The sequence below is a fragment of the Rhinopithecus roxellana genome, chromosome 3, assembly GCF_007565055.1.
Source record: "Rhinopithecus roxellana isolate Shanxi Qingling chromosome 3, ASM756505v1, whole genome shotgun sequence".
NCBI lineage: Eukaryota > Metazoa > Chordata > Mammalia > Primates > Cercopithecidae > Rhinopithecus > Rhinopithecus roxellana.
This window is the reverse complement of record NC_044551.1, coordinates 162,713,349-162,734,265: the sequence shown is the minus strand read 5'-3', so window position 1 is coordinate 162,734,265 and position 20,917 is coordinate 162,713,349. Positions and strand designations below refer to the sequence as shown.

Genomic DNA, 20,917 nt, shown 5'->3' with positions numbered 1-20,917 from the left:
TCCTTCTGGTGCTCTTGTAAGGGAGGCCTGGTGGTGACAAAATCTCTCAGCTTTGCTTGTCTGTAAAGGATTTTATTTCTCCTTCACTTATGAAGCTTAGTTTGGCTGGATATGAAATTCTGGTTTGAAAATTCTTTTCTTTAAGAATGTTGAATATTGGCCCCCACTCTCTTCTGGCTTGTAGGGTTTCTACCGAGAGATCCATTGTTCATCTGATGGGCTTCCCTTTGTGGGTAATCTGACCTTTCTTTCTGGCTGCCCTTAACATTCTTTCCTTCATTTCTACCTTGGAGAATCTGACAATTATGCGTCTTGGGGTTGCTCTTCTAGAGGAATATCTTTATGGTGTTCTCTGTATTTCCTGAATTTGAATGTTGGCCTGCCTTGCTAGGTTGGGGAGGTTCTCCTGGATAATATCTGGAAGAGTGTTTTCCAACTTGGTTCCATTCTCCCCATCACTTTCAGGTACCCCTATCAAACGCAGATTTGGTCTTTTCACATATTTCTTGGAGGCATTTTTCATTTCTTTTTACTCTTTTTTCTCTAACCTTGTCTTCTCACTTCATTTAATTCATTTGATCTTCATCACTGATACCCTTTCTTCCACTTGATCGAATCAGGTACTGAAGTTTATGCATGCGTCACAAAGTTCTTGTGGCATGGTTTTCAGCTCCATCAGGTCATTTAAGGTCTGTTTATTCTAGTTAACCATTCATCTAACCTTTTTTCAAGGTTTTTAGTTTCCTTGCAATGGGTTTGAGCATGCTCCTTTAGCTTGGAGCGGTTTGTTATTACCGACCTTGTGAAGCCTATTTCTGTCATCTCATCACAGTCATTCTCCATTCAGCTTTGTTCCGTTGCTGGCGAGGAGCTGTGATCCTTTGGAGGAGAAGAGGCACTCTGGTTTTTAGAATTTTCAGCTTTTCTGCTGTGTTTCTCCCCATCTTTGTGGTTTTATCTACCTTTGGTCTTTGATATTGGTGACCTACAGATGGGGTTTTGGTGTAGATGTCCTTTTTGTTGATGTTGATGCTATTTCTTTCTGTTTGTTAATTTTCCTTTTAACAGTCAGGTCCCTCAGCTGCAGTTCTGTTGGAGTTTGCTGGAGGTCCACTCCAGACCCTGTTTGCCTGGATATCACCAGCAGAGGCTGCACAACAGCAAAGATTGCAGAACAGCAAATATTGTTGCCTGATCCTTCCTCTGGAAGCTTCATCCCAGAGGGGCACCCACCTATACGAGGTGTCTGTCGGCCCCTACTGGGAAGTGTCTCCCCGTTAGGCTACATGGGGGTCAGGGACCAACTTGAGGAGGCCATCTGTCCATTCTCAGAGCTCAAAAACTGTGCTCAACCAATGCTTTCTTCAGAGCTGTCAGACAGGGACAATTAACTCTGCAGAAGCTGTCTGCTGCCTTTTGTTCAGCTATGCCCTGCCCACAGAGGTGAAGTCTATCGAGGCAGTAGGCTGTGCTGAGCTGTGGTGGGCTCTGCCCAGTTCAAGCTTCCCGGTGGCATTGTTTACCTACTCAAGCCTCAGTAATGGCGGATGCCCCTCCCTCAGGCAGGCTGCTGCATCACAGTTTGATCTCTGACTGCTGCATTAGCAGTGAGCAAGGCTCCGTGGGTGTGGGACCCACTGAGCAAGGCACAGGAGAGAATCTTCTTGTCTGCTGGTTGCTAAGACCTTGGGAAAACTGCAGTATTCAGGTGAGAGTGTCCTGTTTTTCCAGGTACAGTCTGTCCCAGCTTCCCTTGGCTAGGAAAGGGAAATCCCCCGACCTCTTGTGCTTCCCAGGTGAGGCAATGCCCCACCCCATTTCAGCTTGCCCTCCATGGGCTGCACCCACTGTCCAACCAGTCCTAATAAGCTGAACCAGGTACATTAGTGGGAAATGCAGAAATCACCTGTCTTCTGCATCAGTCATGCTGGGAACTACAGACTGGAGCTGTTCCTATTCAGTCATCTTGGAATGGATCTCTTCTCTACAGTTTTATAATATAAATTCTATGTCACAGAAGATAAAATCTGTTATACCTTTTCCTACTTAATTTGTATCATAAACATGTTTCCATATTATTTTCTTATTTTTCCATATGAGGCAGGAGAATCACTTGAATCTGGGAGGCAGAGGTTGCTGTGAGCCAAGATTGCACCACTGCACTCCAGCCTGGTGACAGGGCAAGACTCCGTACCCAGAAAAAAAAAAAATGAATAGTGAAGAGGTAGGATCAGAAGATTTTTTAAAAAATCTACCTTTCTACTAAGGAGAAGTATCTCCTCTCCCTTTTAAAAATGACTATATAACTTTTCATATTGTGGCATTTCTACTGTTGAACATTTAAGTTGTTTTCAGTTTTTTTCCCAGTATGAATAATATTTTGGGGAGTATCTTTAAATAAATATCTTTCTTTAAAATTATTTTCTGAAGAGAAATAATTGGGTAGAAAGGAATGGATTTTTTTCATTTATTTTATTCTTGCTTATCAAAGTAAGATGAACTTATCACAAACAAGTAAAATACGATTAAACTGGGAAAGAACAAACAAACACTCAAAATCCTCCACCCAGTTGCCAGAGGCAACTGATATTAGCGTTTTGCCACAATTTCTTTGGATATATGGAGCTACAGTATTTTCTTTCTTAGGAGGTTTCAAAGATATAAATATTTTTAAGGCTTTTGATAATACTGCCAAAATTGTTTTCAATTTATCAATTTGTTCTTCTCGAAGTGTATTTGTGACTATTCTGGAACCATCAACATCTGAAAATTTTCGCATGAGCATGGTTGTTTCAAAACTTCCCATGATTTTAGGTTGGCTCACTGAAAATCTGTCTGTGAACATGGGAAATGGCATAAAAAAGTGTTGAACAAAATGTTACTTGGAAAACTCATTTCCAGCTTTGTTTTTGTTGTTGTTACTGGCGTTCATTTTGGGGCAACTGAAAATGTTTACTTGACAAGTAATTGTGGAAGTCAGCTCACTGGTTTTTCTAGATGAAGATAGGCTATTGGTTATTTATTAATATTTGTTTCCTGGGAGAGATAGAAAAAAATAATCTTCTAGTTAGGAGTTCCCAATCTTTTTCAATGGCATGGCATAGATAGAAAATAATAATTGTTGCATGCCTTGGTCTCAGCTACTCAGGAGACTGAGGAGGGAGGATTGCTTGAGCCCAGGAGGCAGAGGTTGCAGTGAGCTAAGATTGCACCACTTCACTCCAACCTGGGTGACAAAGCAAGACCATGTCTCCAAAAAAAAAAAAAAAAAAAAAAGGAAAATAATAATTGTTACATTTATATATGTGTGTATATATACACACACAATTTTTTAAGAGACAGGGTTTCACTCTGTTATCCAGGCTGGAGTACAGTGGCATAATTGTAGTTCACTTTAGCCTCAAATTCATGGGCTCAAGCAATCCTCTTGCCTCAGCCTCCTGAATAGCTGGGACTACAGACATGCACCACCATGCCTAGATAATTTTTTAAAAACTTTTTGTAGAGACAAAGTCTCATTTTGTTGCCCAGACTGGTCTCAAACTCTTGGGCTCAAGCAATCCTTCCACCCCAGTCTCCTGAGTAGCTGGGGTTACAGATGCGAGCCACCATGCCCAGCTTGATATTGTTCTATATGGTGAAGTAAATGAATAAGGCTAATGTAGTCCTGGGGCCCACCTGGCTGCCATGAGGGCCAAGAGATCAAGGTCTCAGTCTCCTGTAATTCACTGATGGTATGTCCCAGACAACTCTGCATCCTGGGGGAGTTATAATGTTATGAAAAGTGTATCTTTCTTTTGCTTTAAACATTGTTTCCCTAGTTCTTCTCTCCCACCTATTTCTTGTACCAGTTACACAGGGAGTTTACAACTGTGACACTTTTCCTTAGTAGAAAGGTAGATTAAAAAAAAAAGTCTTCTGATCCTACCTCTTCACTATTTTTTTTTTTTTTTTGATAGTGTCTTGCTCTATTGCCAGGCTGGAGTGCAGTGGTGCAATGTTGGCTCACTGCAACCTCTGCCTCCCGGGTTCAAGTGATTCTCCTGCCTCAGCCTCCCAAGTAGCTGGGACTATAGGTGCCCATCACCATGCCTGGCTAATTTTTGTATTTTTAGTAGAGACAGGATTTTACCATGTTTGCCAGGATGGTCTCGATCTCTTGACCTCGTGATCCACCCGCCTCAGCCTCCCAAAGTGCTGGAATTACAGGCGTGAGCCACTGCGCCCAGCCCCCTTTTCAATATTCTACATAAAATATGCTCAATTATTCTACATAAAATATGCTCAATTCCTTTTCAAAAAGCTTTGTGTATTTGGTTTCTCTCACCTGAAGTCATTCATTCAACAATTACTGAGTTCTATTATGTACTGGGCACTTTGATAAACACTGGAAATAGATAGATGGTAAGGACAGCTTCTGACTGCAAGGTGTTCACAGTTAAATGGCAGGAAAAATAGGAAGGGCAAGGGAAAGTGAGAAGCACCTGAATGGCGGTAGGTCCGAAAGTCCAATGGCATTCTCCCTGGGGCAGGTGGGAAGGCTGCCCAGAAGCAGCGACATTTGAGGTATGACTTGAAGGAGGAATGGAAGTTTGACACTCTAAATCAGGAAACAGAGTACTGGATAAGAGACAGAAACTTGTGGGTTTGAGAAATGGGTAAGCTTGTTGGTGTAACTGGAACACCAATCCCAGGCAGCCCCTGGAAGAGTGACAGAGGGCAAGCCTGGAAAGGAAGGAAGGTGAGGCTGGCTTTTGAGGGGCTTTGCCTGTCACATGGAACAGTTGAGATTTATGCCCTGAACCACTGGAAAAGATTTTTCAGCAGGAGACTGACACCTGCAGACTTGCTGTTTTGGACTATCGCTCTCGCATCAATATGGAGAATGGAATTGGTGGTGAGTAGGGAAGTCCTTGGGAGACAGCTGCAACTTTAAAAACAGAAGTGATGAGGGTTTGACCTAGGGCCAGGGTGATAGGGGTGGATGAAAGAAGGCGGTGGTGATAGAATCCATGTGAATGGACTGGGCGTGGTGGCTCACGCCTGTAATCCCAGCACTTTGGGAGGCTGAGGCGGGTGGATCACGAGGTCAAGAGAACGAGACCATCCTGGCTAACACGGTGAAACCCCATCTCTACAAAAAATACAAAAATTAGCTGGGTATGGTGGCGCACGCCTGTAGTCCCAGCTACTCGGGAGGCTGAGGCAGGAGAATTGCTTGAACTCAGGAGGTGGAGGTTGCAGTGAGCCGAGATTGCGCCACTGCACTCCAGCCTGGCAACAGAGCGAGACACTGTCTAAAAAAAAAAAAAAAAAAAAGAATCCATGCGAATGGCTGTAGGGGAACAGGAGGAGGGTTCAATTTGGGCAACTCAGTGAATGGTGATGCTGGTAGCAAAGACAGGGAGAAAGGCTTTACTCCACTTTCAGCTCCTCACATCCAACCTACCCTTTTCCACTCAGCCCAAGGACCTTTTTCTTTACAAACCTTCTTCCATGCTTATTTCCTTAGAGACCACTTCTTCCCAGAGTGACTATTCTGGGATTCAGCTGTGGGCAATTTGCTCTCTAAGCATGAGGTTATTATTTCACCTGTATTAGGTCTGTTCCCTGCATGGGATTGTAGGACTGTTCTTAGGCCCAGGTCACATGCTTCTGTGCTATTCACCCCAGCCACTATTTTAGTGTCGGGCATTTACGAAGTCCAACAGGCAGTGGGGACTTGTGCTGTGGTTGCAAATGAAATCTCAAATATAAAATACATACCAAGTGGAGCTGCTCTGGTTAGTGTAGGGGGAGAAGGCCCAGAATCCAGGACCCTCGGCCTTCTCCTGTTTTTAGCAGCAGCCCCCAAGAACCTCCACTGTACCTAAGACCTCATTTCCTCTTCTAGGACAGAACTGGAAAACTTCTGGTTACGTGGACTGATCATGGGTTTTGAAGTCAGATAGATCTGGGTTCAAATCCTTGCTCTGTCACTTACTTAGGTGTAATAGAGCAGACAAATGATGAAGACAAATGACAAGTGGCTCTAAGCCTCATTTTCCCCTCTGTAAAAAAGATAACATTTTCTTTGTAGGGTTATTGTCAGGATGAAGTAAAATAATGCATGTAACAATCTCTGGCACTTATGAAATGCTCACTAGATTTTAATTGTCATTGCTAACAGTAAGAAGACACTTGTTAACTAATTGAGTGTCTGATCCTTATTGAATTGGTGCATGTTCAGTCTAAATAAACTTCTTCATCCTCAGGTTAAGAAAAGCTAGGGTTGGGGTGAAGTCATGGTGAGCTTGGGATTATGAGAAGAATCAATCTTGTCTTATATTCCATCCACTCCATCAAACCAGAATCGCCTGCCTTTTCATGAAGGTCTATCAATATTTAATGTATGGGTGTCAGTTGCTGTAAACTGACCATACCCCAGCAACAACTTGAATTAATTATATGCAGGAGGAGAGAAAATAAAATGCCTTTTTCTCAGAGGCCCAAGTTTCACTGGCTACACGGAAGGCTGGAAACCACAGGGTGAACTTTCTGTAGATGGAGGACCCCGAGAAGAAAGTGAATCAGAAGAGTGATGGCAAACCCCGGAAAGTACGATTTAAAATCTCCTCCTCCTACAGCGGTCGAGTACTGAAGCAGGTCTTTGAGGATGGGCAGGAATTAGAGTTACCAAAGGAGGAATATCCTCACAGTTTTCTGCAAGAGTCTCTTGAACCAATGGATGGTGTTTATGGGTCTGGGAAAGCCCCCAGGCCCCAGCTGTACTCCCCTAAGCTGACTGCTCAGAGGATCAGTGTGTTTAGAGAGGGTAATGGCTACACCTTGGCAGGCGGCCAGCCTCTGTTCAACGATTACAAGGCGAATGACCATAAGGTTGGTATTGTGTATGGCACATAGGCTTTAAGGGTAGGGCTTCCTAAAATGTGTTTAGAGAAATGCCTAAATGGTTCAGATTTGTGTCTTGCTCACCCTCCGGTACCAACCAGAGCAATTGGTGCACCAAATGGGAAGCTGTTATTAGATGAATATTTCTGGGGTAAGAATAACATGCTTGTTGACTACTAATTGGAAAGTGCAATGAGCATATATAATATTCAAATTCCATCCAAGGTAATACATTGTAATTGGATCTTTGACTGAGTTTTCCTGGAACGCAAATTAAATAGAGGTGCAGTGGTTTTCAGGTTGTCAGACTGCGGCTTTAGACAATTATGCAGTCGTTTTGTTTCCTGAAAGAGCTGAGTATTTGAAAGTGCTCATTTTACTCCAGCCAATTATTCAGTTTGCAGTTTATCCATGTCTTGTTTTTTACCCCCATTGCCTTCCTCCTACTGCCTGCTTTGTCTCTTTATTTTTCCTTTCCGTTGCTCGTTAGCATAAGCTCTGGGTAGTTGGAGTCCTGGGAAGGGATGGTGAAACGCAAATCAGCCAGAGGACATGTTACGTGGGGAAGAAGTATGAGCTAATGGTTCAATTGAAACATGTGTTTAATCTATGAATTTCAATTACTTTCCAGTACCACGGATAATCAAAAGTCCATACATGATTTTCTTTTAAGGTAGAACCTGGAAAACATTCAGTGATATCCAAAAATTCATAGGAGATGTATATATGCTGTCAGTGGGACCATTAATGCCTTTTTAAAAAAGATAAAATACAATTATATAACGTATCCACGGTATTAATGAATAGCACACCAGGATGTGTTCTCATCTTTAAAATGTGAAAGCCAGATAATTACTCTTGAATTATTTTTATTGTTAGTTTCCTAAGGGAATAGATAATGCATCTATTGCAGACAAATGTATTACTGGCTTTACTGGCATTGGTAATTATGGCCATGTTCACAATTACCAAAGATAACAGTAGGCTTGTTTTTGATATTAAAGGGAGCTGAAATGAATGACCTCTTATCTTAATGGGGTGACTTATGCATTACAAAGTATCATCACATGCTATCTCTGTCTGTATCGATGGCATTGGGTCTTCACCATAACCTTGGGGAGAAAAGCCAAAGTATGGTCATTCCCATTTTGCAGATGAGAAAAATTGAGGTCCAAGTTGTTAAGGGATCCATCTGATACTACAGGATCATTGGGTACAGAGTCAGAATAAGAATCCAGATCTTCTGATTCTACAAATGTTTTTCTTTAGGGCATTTTCCTTTTTTTAGAGAACCATATTATTACATGATAATAATAGCTACCATTTGTTGAGTGCTTATTAGGTCCTAGGTACTTGGCTAGTCTTGTACTTACACTATTTCTTTTGAACTATGTCTTACTTGTAGATTTAGAATTCACAAAGTCACAGTTCATTCAAACCTTATACAAGGCCACAGTAGATACATTTTGGGTTGCTTGATCTTTATAAGTCATGTGCTAAATTTAGCATTGATGTAAATGTATAATTTTTTTTTTCTTTTTTAGAGACAGGGTCTCACTGTGTCACCCTGGTTGGAGTGCAGTGGTACAATCATAACTCACAGCAATCTCAAACTCCTGGGCTCAAGGGATCCTCCTGCCTCAGTCTCCCTGGTAGCTAGGACTATAGAATTTATAAATCTAGGTAAATGAGTCTCCATGGCAGCATGGCTCCGTTGGTTAAAACACAGTACTCTATGAGTTTTAGAGGCCATGTTGAAGGTCCAATTCCTGCTTGGCCTCGTTATCTCTGTTTTCTTTGTTTCCTGATCAAGTTCCCCATCCCAATCATAGCCAGCTTCTGAGCATGAGAGTGGCCAGGATGGATTCATGCAGCTCCACACCCTGGAACCGTTTGTCAATGTGGTATTTATGAAAAAGAAGAAAATGAGAGCTAATGTCATGACTTTTCAATAATGAATCCAAGTGTAAAACACCTCCTAGTAAAGAGTGGCTATGAGACTACATTGGGTAGCAATTAAGTGCAATAATTCAAAGCAAGGGCTCTGAACTCACACAGATATATGTACACCATTGTTCATAGCAGCATTATTCTCAATTGCCTAAAGGTGGAAAGAACCCAAATGTCTATAGATTGATGAATGGATAAACAAGATGTGGTTTGTACATACAACACAATATTATTCAGCCTTGAAAAGGAAGGACCTTTTGACACATGCACAACGTGGATGACCCTTGAAGACGTTATACTAAATGAAATAAGCCAGTCAAGAAAACACAAATACTGTATGATTGCACTTATTTGAGGTACCTAGGTAGTCAAAATCATAGAGACAGCAAGCAGAATGGTGGGTGGCAGGGGCTGGGGGCAGGGAAGAAGTCATTGTTTAATGGATACTGAGTTTCAATTTGGGAAGAAGAAAACGTTCTGGAGATGAATGGTGGTGATGGCTGCACAGTAATGTGAATGCACTTAATGCCACTGAATTATACACTTAGAAAGGGTTAAAATGGTAAATTCTATGTTATGTACAGATTACCATGATGATATATATATATACATATATATATATATATATACATACACACATACAAGGGCTTTGATGCCAGTCAAACCTGAGCTTGATGTTTAGTCCTACCCATTTACTGCCTAAGCTTGAACAAGCTAGTTAACCCTGTTGACCTTTAGGATCATTGTGATATGAGGGTAATCAAAGGACTTGCTTAAGAGAGTTGTTGTGATGATTTTAAAAGATAATACGTAAGAAGCCCTTAGCATTGTGCCTGGCACATTTTATGCACTTAGCAAATGTTACCCACCATTGTAATAATGAGCAGGTTCTTATCAAAGAAATGTTGAGTCTTTTAAATTTTGTGTGATGGGTAGAGAAAAAAGTTATAAATAATCAAAATATTTTAAGCAATTAAAACTGAAGTTTATAAGGTTCAAAGAAAATGGAAGGGAAAAGGAAGGGAGGTAACATTTACTGAACACCTACTTCAAACATATTGCATAATTTCATCTTCACAAGATTTCTATGAGAGTTTTACAGATTGGAAAAACAGAAGTTCATAAGGGTTAACTAACTTGCAAATCTCACACAGTTGTCAAATAACATTTTAATACAATTTAAACTCAGGTCTGTCTATCTCCAAAGCCACTGAATTTCTAGTACCCAATAAGGCATTTCTGCATTTAAAAACAGAACAGTGGAAAGATTTAATAGTGCCTGATCAATAATCTCTAGGCATGTTGCCACAGACAAAAGAGTATTTACAAGTGCTCAATCACACAGGTTGCCATTCTGTGCACTAGGAGGAAATGAAAAATTCTTGGCTCTGTCCTGGCCCTCTGTCATGTAGGAGTGGGTGTTCCTCATTGACATTTGATGTAACCACATAATGTGAACTTTCATTACACTCAGAGAATTTCCTTAGACACAAGGAAGAATTTGCCTATCAGGGTAATTAAAACTTTTACACCTTAAAAGTGATTTGAGACCCTCTATCTTTGGGGTACATCAAAAAATAAACTTGCTATCTTGGGTGTCTCACTGAGCAGCTCAGAAACAGGGGTTTGGAGTAGGTGATCTCAGATTCTCTTAGCATATTGAGAGTTTTGTCTTGAAAAAAAGAAATCAGCTCTAGAAATGAAAAGCTTCCTAGTAACTGAACCTCATTGGCTATTACTAGAAGTAGAAATGGAACCTTCCAAAAGTAGCACCATCCTTATCTTCTGATATTCAGAAACTGATAGTCCAGAGTGTGAAATAAGAATCCAGCCTGCATAAAACAATAGGAAATGGAAGCTGCTACACGATCCCTTGAAGAAAGGGAGAGAAAATAGGACCAGATAGGAAGCTTGTGGCTTAATAAATAATTATTGCAAACTCCATGGGTGTTTCAAGAAAGAGAGCCTGAATATTGAAGTCTTGCTCAAGCCAGGTTATGGCTGAATATACAAGGGCCTTAAATATAAGACTGCTTAACTGTAGCATATAAATAGATTTGGTTTATACAGTCTTACAAGCAGGGCAGAATATTTCATGCTGAGGTATTTAGTTGTGTAGTATGATTGTGCATGCACTACAGAAGAATAATTTTAAATAACAACAATGGCAACAATACTCAAAATCTGCATAATATCTCCAGCTTTTGTGACCACTGTTTTACAGGTTTTTCATGGCACCTCCCACCCCCAGAAGTTGACACAGGAACATTGCTCAATCAGCAGAGAAGGCAATAGAGTGTTGGAGAAGGGTACTGAGACTTGGGTTCCTAAGTATGAACTCTTACATCGCTAGGTTTAGAGATGTTAGAGGCTCCCTGAGGGGAGGGTGGGGTAATTGGAGGGCACTCAAGAGTCTCAGGACAACACATGTTTACCACTCATTTCTGTATTTTAATTACTAGCTTGTCTGTGGCGATGCTGGATGTCAGTCCCTTTGCAAATGAGCAAACTAAAGTTGAGAGGTTACATGACTTTCCTGTATGTCACAATCACACTATACAACTAAATACCTCAGCATGAAATATTCTGCTCTGCTTACAGAACTGTATAAACCAAATCTGTTTAGATGCTGCAGTCAGGCAGTCTTTTATTTAAAGTAATTTCTAAACAGTTACCCTCCAGTCCTCTTTTCTGCACTGTGGTATTGTCCAGGTTTATTCCTGAGCAAATGATTAAGTAACACATGAAAAAATCCATGCAAGAGAACAAAAGCTATTAATAATGATGCTTTAGAAGTCTATTTATTGGCACAGATGATTTTCATATTATATAGCTAATGAAAAAATAGGTTGCAACAGAGTATATATTATGATCCTATTTTTTTGGGGGGGAAAATACTTTTAAATAGTGTGATATAGGTGGTAAAAATATGGGCTTTAGGATGACAGATTGGGTTCCAATTCTAGTCACAGTGCCAAAGTAACTCTGTCACCTTGGTGAGGCACTTAACCCCACTAAGGCTCAGTCTCCTCACCTTTTAATGTGGAAACCATAGCATCTGCCTCATAGGGATGTTTGGGGAGAAACTGAGGCAATGTTGGTAAAATGCCTAGCATGATGCCTGAGACACAAATAGTGCCAATAAATGGTATCTACTAATATTATTATTTATGCTGATAAAAAACTGGAGAGATATTTATATAAAACAAAAAAGTATCCCTCTGTATCTATTAAACACTCATTATACCCAGTCCTGCATTGGCTGTTGGGGTATGCAGTACAAATAGAAGCTCTAGCCCCTGCCCTCCAGACTCTCATACTCTGAGTAGTTCAGCTTTGATTGGTCACCATCAACAGGAAGAAGGAAGCTGGCTTTCATGGCTTTTAAAGAGAGCAAACAGAGCAGGAAATGAACTGTGACTTTGGGGTTTGATGGGATCAAAAATGCTGGGTGGTGGAAGTTCCTTCTCTGCTGTTTCCTGGTGTGTTGGACAGGTTCTGCAGCCCTCTACTTGGTGATTGGTGGTAAAGTTTCCATGCTCATTCTCCATTTCTCTAGCCCCTACCTATTATAGATTTTGGAAAGATAATCATCTACACTAATAACCTGAAAATCATTCGAACCCCAATGGACAAGAGAGACTTTGTGAGGAAAATTCTCCAGAAGGAAGAAGAGGCTGAGGAAGCGTCTCTGATGAACAAAGAAGAAAGCTATGGAGGCAGGGACCAGCAAGATAGACCTTTGGTGGAGGCAGAAAGCACATTCCCCCATAACCGGTGTACTCAGGTGCGTTGGGGAGCTTGACTGTCCTACTCGGAGTTGGCCCTACAACAATGGTCTCCAAGCTGGCTTGATTGTGCACTGCTTAAGTAAAACCTTTTGAATATGAACACTTAAGATACCTAAATTTGAAGATATGAGGAATTTTAACATTTGTTATATTTTAATGGTACATTGTTAGCAATAGCAGTTATAAGTCCATATTTCAGATACTCTAAATTTTTGATTTTTTGGCTGACTTCTTTTTAGATTTGATTAAATATTTATTGTTTTTGCTGTACAATGTGGTTTATGAACAGCTGGTTCTAGAGGTGGAAAACAAATCAGTCCTATTTTCTTTCTCCTTTCTTTCTTTCCCTCCCTCTCTCCCTCCCTCCCTCCCTCCCTCCCTCCCTCTCTCTCTCTCTCTCTTTCTCTCTCTCTTTCTTTCTTTCTTTCTTTCTTTCGAAGGAGTTTCACTCTTTTTGCCCAGGCTGGATTGCAATGGTGTGATCTTGGCTTACTGCAACCTCTGTCTCCTGGATTCAAGTGATTCTCTTGCCTCAGCCTCCCGAGAAGCTGGGATTTCAGGCATCCACCACCATGACTGTCTAATTTTTCTTGTATTTTTAGTAGACACAGGGTTTCACCATGTTGGCCAGGCTGGTCTCGAACTCCTGTCTTCAAGTGATCCACCCGCCTCGGCCCCCCAAAGTGCTGGGATTACAAGCGTGAGCCACCACACCTGGCCTGGCCCAATCTTTTCTTATAGGTTCACTTATTCTTCTGTTATTGGTGTTATCCTTGATCCATAGTCTCCTGGAAGACATCATGTAAAGTCATGATTCCATTTGGCAGATTAGTTTAGTTAAAACTAAGGAGTATCCTTTGTAAATCCACTAGACCAGGCACAAGTAAACTGCAATATGTTGCAATGTGCTGAAAGTGAACAAGTGAGCTGGACGCTACTGTCAGCAACATTTGAACGTCACTCTCACTCTAGGGTCCCTTGAGTACCACACTTGTCTAGTGACGGCCTAACCTAATATGGCTGTCAGTGTCCACAAGTTTATTAAAAGTTAACATAAAAATTCTTTTAAAAATGTGAATAAAGCTTAATATCTGCCTAATTTTAGATAAAAAGCAAATATAAATACTTCCAATGTTTTCCTCTCATACCCCTTAGAAGTGTGTACACACCACCCTGGAAACCATTGCTCAGACATGCTCACACTGGGGGAGGAGGGCTGATAGTCATTAATTCACAGTGTGAGGTTGGGGGTAGAGGAAGCAATTTTGATGAATTTAAAAGCTTGGGTAGCTGGATAAATGAATTTTCTCTCTCTTAGATTCCATCTCTTGGGACTTGATGTTTTCTGTGGGATTCACTTTAATCTCCTGGGATTGCTATGGAAAAATGGGCCAGGGGTTTTCTGGAACTTGAGTGATGTCTCCACTCTAGGAGAGTTCAGATGATGAGAACAAGAAGGTCATGACTGGGCTTTGAATGATGGCCTTAGACAAGAGGCACCAAAGGCTCCTTCTTATCTAATTTCTCTCATATCATGAGTCTACCTACCTCTCCACAATTTCTCTAAAATCTACCTTTTTCTTTCTTCCTTTCTACCTCTCCTTCCCTTCCCCTAGAGCATAAGCAACTGGGACTCTAGCAAAAGGTTCTGAAAGCTCTGCTCACATCTACTCACTTAATTTCCAACCTGCCTCCACACTCAAAAATATATTTTTAAATGTAATCTGATTAGGTCATCCCCTTTGTCACTGTATCAGTCCGTTTTCACACTGCTATAAAGATAGTACTTGAGACTGAGTAATATATAAACGAAGGAGGTTTCATTGACTCACAGTTCCAGGTGGCTGGGAGGCCTCAGGAAACTTACAATCTTGGTGGAAGGTGAAGGGGAAGCAAGGCATGGCTTACATGGAAGTAGGGGAGAGAAAGAGAGAGAGAGTGCTTGAGAAAGTGCCATGCTTTAAAACCACCAGCTCTGGTGAGAACTCACTTATCACGAGAACAGCATGAGAGAAACAGCCCCCATGATCCAATCACCTTCCACCAGGTTCCCCCCTTGACACATGGAGATTACAATTCAAGATGAGATTTGGGTAGGGACACAGAGCCAAACCATATCAGTCACCCCCTGTAAGCTTTCAGTGTCTTTTCATTGCTTGGGATAAAACCCCAAACTCCTTACTTGTCCTAGAAAGCTCTGTGTAGCCTGGCCTCTGTTGGCCCCTCCAGCATCATCTCTTACACATCTCTTCTCATGCTCTTGGCCCCAGACACATTGCCCATCTCCCCTTCTCCATCCCTCATGTATTATTTTCTGTTTCCTACCAGAGGCCAATCCCCTCTGCCTTGAATGTCCCCAGACTCCCTACCACCGTGCCTTCAGCTTCTGAGATCTCAGAAGAGGCATCACTTCCTCAGAGGGATCTTCCCTGGCTTCCATGAGGAAAAAATCCTATAGGATTGACCTGTCAGTGCACCTTACACCCCTCTTTACAGTTGCAATCTTACTTTAATTTGTGTGATTATTTGGTTGTTGATTGCTCTTACCAATTAGGTCTCCATGAGGGCAGGCCTGGCCATGTTTATGCTGGGTGCAACATTGTAGTTCCAGTATCAGAAAAATGCAGCCTGGCATATAACAGGTAATCAGTGAATATTAGTTAAATGTTTGTGGAAAGAATACTGGAATTTGAGACCAAAGTGCCAGCTGGTAAGAAGTCTTTGGCCATTACCTTCTCTCATCTTCTATGCAGAACTATTAAGAACCTGTCCTGGGCCGGGTGTGGTAGTTCAGGCCTGTAATCCCAGGCAGAGGAGGGAGGATCCCTTGAGCCCAGGAGTTCAAGACTAGCCTGGGCAACATAACGAGACCTGTCTTTACAAAAAAATTTTTTTAAAAAGAACCTAACCTGGCAGCAGGGAGATGACTGAACATGTTGATCCAAAGTGCTACTTTCCCACTATAAAATTTTTAAATTCTATTATCTATCATACTATATTGTAAGTTGTAGAAGCATGTATTTTCAGAAGAGGACCAGAAATGATAAAAGGCAGGTCATACTTCAGGCCTGATTAAAAAAGCAAGAGTAAGGCTGATATGACAATTACCTTTAAGCTCAATTTGGAGAGAACTGTGTTTTTTAGCTGTAATGCTATAAACTAGGACAGAGGTGTGCAGCAGAAGTTTGCTGTGAAAGGTTATACTTCACTTGTCTGTCCTTTAAACTGTTTTAAATTGCTATTTGTTTGCCCAATCCCTCATGCAGTAAATGCTCAGACAAGTTTTATTTCAAAAGAGAAGGTCAAAGAACATCAAGGAGCCCCTTCTGGTCAAGAGCCTCTTTGTTCTGTTAGATGGAATGGGGCAGCAGTGAGAATCTGATGAAAGAGTAGAGCAAGGCTGAAAGCTGGGTCAGACTTGAGCCTCTGCATTAACTATCAAAGAAGAGGAGAGGAATAATTGAATTGAGCCACAGCAAAAGGTGGAAGGGGAAAAATTTGGCTTTGTGCTCAGTGAATTTGAGGCCATAAATCATCTGGGCTTCTTTATGCTTTATGTGATCTCACTTTGAGATAATAGCAATAATCATCTCATCATAATCAAAATCATAATAGCTGCCATTTATTGAGGACTCACAATAGCTAGGCACCATGGCCAATGCTCCATGACCAATACTTTTTCAAGAACCCTGTGAAGTAGATATTATTAATAGTCACATTCTGCAGCTAGGGAAACTGAGGCTCAGAGAGGTTAAGTAACTTGCCAGAGGTCATTAGAGCCAGTAGTCAAATCTAGGTCCATCTATTGAACAGTCTCATGACCATAACCACCCTGTTTTGCAGTCTCAATTGGCGTTGGTTACCATCTTCAGGGCTACACAAGCCTTGGAGTCTTCAGCAAAAGATCAAGCCCCTCTTCTCAGTCATGGAGCTAGTAAGAGGTGGATTGGTGGGTCTGCTAGGTTCTAGAATCTAAGCAATGCTGTGCAACTATATTCTATATCCTACTAAATATTTTCTGAGAATAACATAAAAGAAAGGAAGAAAGAGGCTTATAGTATATAAGTCTTGTATAGAGTGGTGCTGATTAAATACTTGCTGAATTAACTGACTGATTAAAAAGAGCATGTTGAGGGTAAGTGGTCAGAGAGTGGTAACCCAGAATAAGAATGGAAACTCCAGTGAAACTTCTAATAATGTAATGCACCCTAGAACTATATGACATTAGGTATAATTTGATGGAAGACTTGTTCTTATTCTCTACAGCAGGCTTACTAGGTCATTTCATTAATCTTTCAATATCTGATCTGGCATTTTATGCAAATGAATTTTTGGATCACATATATAGCATTATGGTAGGATTTTACTGTAATTTCCCTTGCAGTATGGACTTATATTATTAAAATCTCACTGGTATGAAGTACAAAACATAAAACCTAATGGATTTGGCAGGAAATGAATCATGGCAATTTGTTTTAAGAATATTTTTGCAAATACGTATTATTTTGAATATTTTAAGAGAAGAAAACAAATTCTCCACTGTTAATATACTAAAATATGGTAGCAATCAATAAAATATTAACAAAAGAGTACATAGACATGATTTGCTTTTTTGTCAATTGGGTAATTACTTTCATTCCTTAAATCTAGAATAAATAAAATTCAGTACCTTCTTAGGCAATTTGCAGCATGATGGAGCTATTTTCAAAACTTATGCCTCCCTTTTCAGGGATTATTTTTATTCTTACATTATAAATGAAAGCTGAATGAGTTGGGTAGAGCTACCCAGTGGACTCCTGCTGTCTTGTTGGTCTCTAGAATTTAAGAACAGGAAGGGTTCTCCAGATATCATTGTTCATTTATTTATTCATTTGGCACAAGTAGTGTGCCAGGCACTGCACTAGGTGTTTGGGAAGTGATGGTGAAATGGTACAAGTCCAGAGAGCTCCCTGTCTAATCAATAGGAACTTTCATTGGAGTATGGGATACCTGTCATGCCAGGGGCAGTACAGGTGGCCATGGGGGTGGGGGAAGGTCCAGAGCGGTGAGTGGGCAAGGCTTCCTGGAGAAAGAGCTGCTAAGCTGACTTCCGGGGACAAGTAGGAGTTGGCCGCACTGGGAGTGGGGAAAGGTCCCTGGAGACCAAGTACAGAGAGGCCCATGAACAAGATCCTGGTGAAAGAAGCGACAAAAAATTTAAATCAGCTAAGGAGACTGGGTTTTATCCTGAGGTTTTATCTGGAGGGCAAGTGTTCATTAAAAAGTTTCCTGAGTGCTTTCTATGTGGCAGTGATACTGCAGGCAACTTAATGAGCATCAGTGCGGAGAACATACTACAAGACCAGAGGCATGGGTCCACACTCAGTTCATGCCATAGTCAGTGGGCAATTGGGCTAGGATTGTAGTTACAGGATGAAGAAAGCAGGATGGATTTGAGATTTTCAGAAGCTGAAATGGCCAGGACTTGGTACTGGATTCACCAGGTTTTGATCTAGTGTCTCCCTTTATTTCTGGGAAGGTTCATAGTCTATAAGGAGTACCAAGATCACCAATTTCCTATGGCTTTAAGGGGGACAGCAAGACAATAGCCAAGAAACATTTTCAGGAGAGTGGGAGTCAATAACTGGAGATTTGTTAGCAAGGCTTAGAAGTGAACTAACTGTTATGGTGAACCTATGATCTGACAGATAATATTGCATTACATATATTCTGTCTTTAATGTTCCAGCTACTCAGAAGGGTAAGCATTATTATTCACATTCTATAAATAAAGAAACAGATTGGGAGAGGCTAAGGGAACTATTCAAGTTGCACGGCTGATGGCAGACATAGCCTCAGTCCTAGTCTATTAACTCCAAAGTACAGAGCTCTTAATCACTGGGCCTTAGCTCTCAAAGAGAATAAAGATATAAGTACTGCTAGCATTCAGAGCTAAGCTTTGAAGGATTGTAACATTTATTGATTCATTCATTTCTCCACTCAGTCTCTCAGTCACACAGAACAGTCTTTCTTGGGCACTTACTATGGACAACTACAATGAGGGGCTGTGTACATAGGCATTAGGAGCATGCATTCTGGTGCTCAAATCCCTGGGATGAGAACCCACCTCTTCCTCTTTCAAGCTGTGTGTGTGACCATTGGCAAACAACTTCTCAGTATCTCATTTTCCCATCTGCAACACAAGGATAATAATACTTACACTATCTCACTGGGGTTTTGTGAAGATTAGATGGATGATATATAGGAAGCTCTTAGAACAGCACCTGGCACCCATCGGGCATGTTACAAGGGTTCACTCGCAGTATTTGGCAATAAGGAAAATAAAGTCCTTGCCCTTTATGGAGCTTACAGAAAAAACAGGTGAGAGATAGTGACAAGGGCAATGAAGATCATGAAGTCTCAGAATGCAAAGTGTGGTGGCAGGGGATGCCGTCTTAGACATGTCCACCAGGGGAATCCTCTCTGATAAAATTGCTGTGACTGTTCTGGGTCCCAGCCGATTCTCTCACTGACATCCATGGGAAGCATTTTCCTCTATTCTGTCCCAGTCTTTGCTGTAGTCTAGTACTGCTTTGATCTGCATGTGAACAACAGACTTGAACTGCTGCTTTAACTAAACCCTAACCTGTTTCTTGCAGGAAGGGGATATTCCCGAGGACAGCTGTTTTCACTGCCGAGGGTCGGGCAGTGCCACCTGCTCTCTGTGCCACGGCAGCAAGTTCTCGATGCTGGCCAACAGATTTAAGGAGTCCTATCGGGCCCTGAGGTGCCCTGCCTGCAATGAGAATGGCCTACAGCCTTGCCAGATTTGTAATCAATAGTCCGTGGCTTTTGCATGTCTACTGTTATCTTACCCTCCCTGAAGTTCTTTCTAATAAACCGCCCCCTTCTCCCCCTGCCTCTCCCAACAAGGAGGCCGCAGTGGCTGCAGTCACTCCCACTGCTGGCAAAACTCAATTATCTGGTGACATTTTGTGAGGCTGGTAACATCTCTGTGTGGGTCTAAGTGGCAGGGGCATTTTCAAACTAGAGTCTGCTTTGAAACTGGTTCTAAAATTACCCTTCCAGGATGGTGTGAGTGTATCTCACTTGACTTAGCTCAGTTTTCTCCTTGCTTCAGTGAACAAATACATGTACACTTCAGGCATCAGGTTGGGAGTTATTTTGCAAAATTATGTGGTGAGAAAGGAATAAAAAAGGGAGGTTTCTGATAAACTGAATTCTTGTTGCTTATAATGCATCTCAAATGATTATTGGTCAAATTGAGTTTCTGATTAAGTAGAAGAGGAAAGAGACAGCCAATGCCGAACGCACTAACAGGCCACAGCAAGCAAAATGGGATGTTCATTCTGGAGACAGGCAAGCCAAAAAGCCTTCCCTTTCAAAGTCCTGAACCTCTTCCATGCGGTGTGCTTGGATAATATTTATGCAGACAGTGAGCAATACTATTTCTTAAGTCAACAGGAGATAAGACATTTTTGCGTGCCTCTAACTACTGAGGTTATAAGCCAAGTCAAAGCTATTTATGATAAATTTGGTGCTCAAATATGTGTGTATGATATAACTTTTTCCAGCCCCTGAATTACTACCAAATAAATAAATCCACTTTAAGTCTAGAACCTAGCCATGATCTCTTCATAAAGGACTGCAGATATTTTATAGATTACCTACTGGAAATCTCTAAAAGAAAAAAATTAACCAAGGCTGATTTTTAGCAGTAATGTTTCTACTATCCATGAATATGCATAGTAAGGATGATTCTTTCCTCTTGAGGTTGGTTATAAAATTAGAACATACTTTTGTTAATGAACTTTTATAGCTCTAACACCCACTCCCCAAGCCCTTAAGAATCACACTGCAAAATTTATCTCTTGAGACCTGCTGCGTTCTGTGATAATAATTTTGATTTCATAACTTAATAATTTCTCAAGATTTGTTTGTTATTCTCTAATATTCAGCATTTAATATAATTTAACAATGGAATGCTTTTCAGGCAATATAAATACTTCTAATAAAAAAGATTAAAATTTTTTGAAGCCATGATAGTTTTGCCTGTCCTTTCATACTCAGGAGTTACCATATTGCTCACCAGTTTTCTTTGCTCCTGTCCTTAACCATTATACCTCCTGCTTCGGTTTATGTTTTCTCACAGCTGTTGGCTCTTCTGCCTTTTCAGAAGGAGGGATGTCGAGAGTGTATTCTGCTTTAAAAAAAATTTTTTTATGGGAGACAGAGTCTGCTCAGTTGCTCAGGCTGGAGTGCAGTGGCACGATCTCCGTTCATTGC

The 20,917-nt window shown here is 41.1% G+C and overlaps 1 protein-coding gene across 1 annotated transcript; it reads left to right on the top strand.

The window, feature by feature from the left end:
• The first annotated feature begins 6,543 nt into the window (after positions 1-6,543).
• Positions 6,544-20,618, top strand: GRXCR2 (glutaredoxin and cysteine rich domain containing 2). The gene is made up of 3 exons (XM_010370624.2): positions 6,544-6,879; positions 12,401-12,628; positions 19,270-20,618. Exons 1-3 carry the CDS (start codon positions 6,544-6,546, stop codon positions 19,450-19,452), a joined length of 747 nt encoding a protein of 248 aa, XP_010368926.1. The 3' UTR covers positions 19,453-20,618.
• The last annotated feature ends 299 nt before the right edge of the window (positions 20,619-20,917 follow it).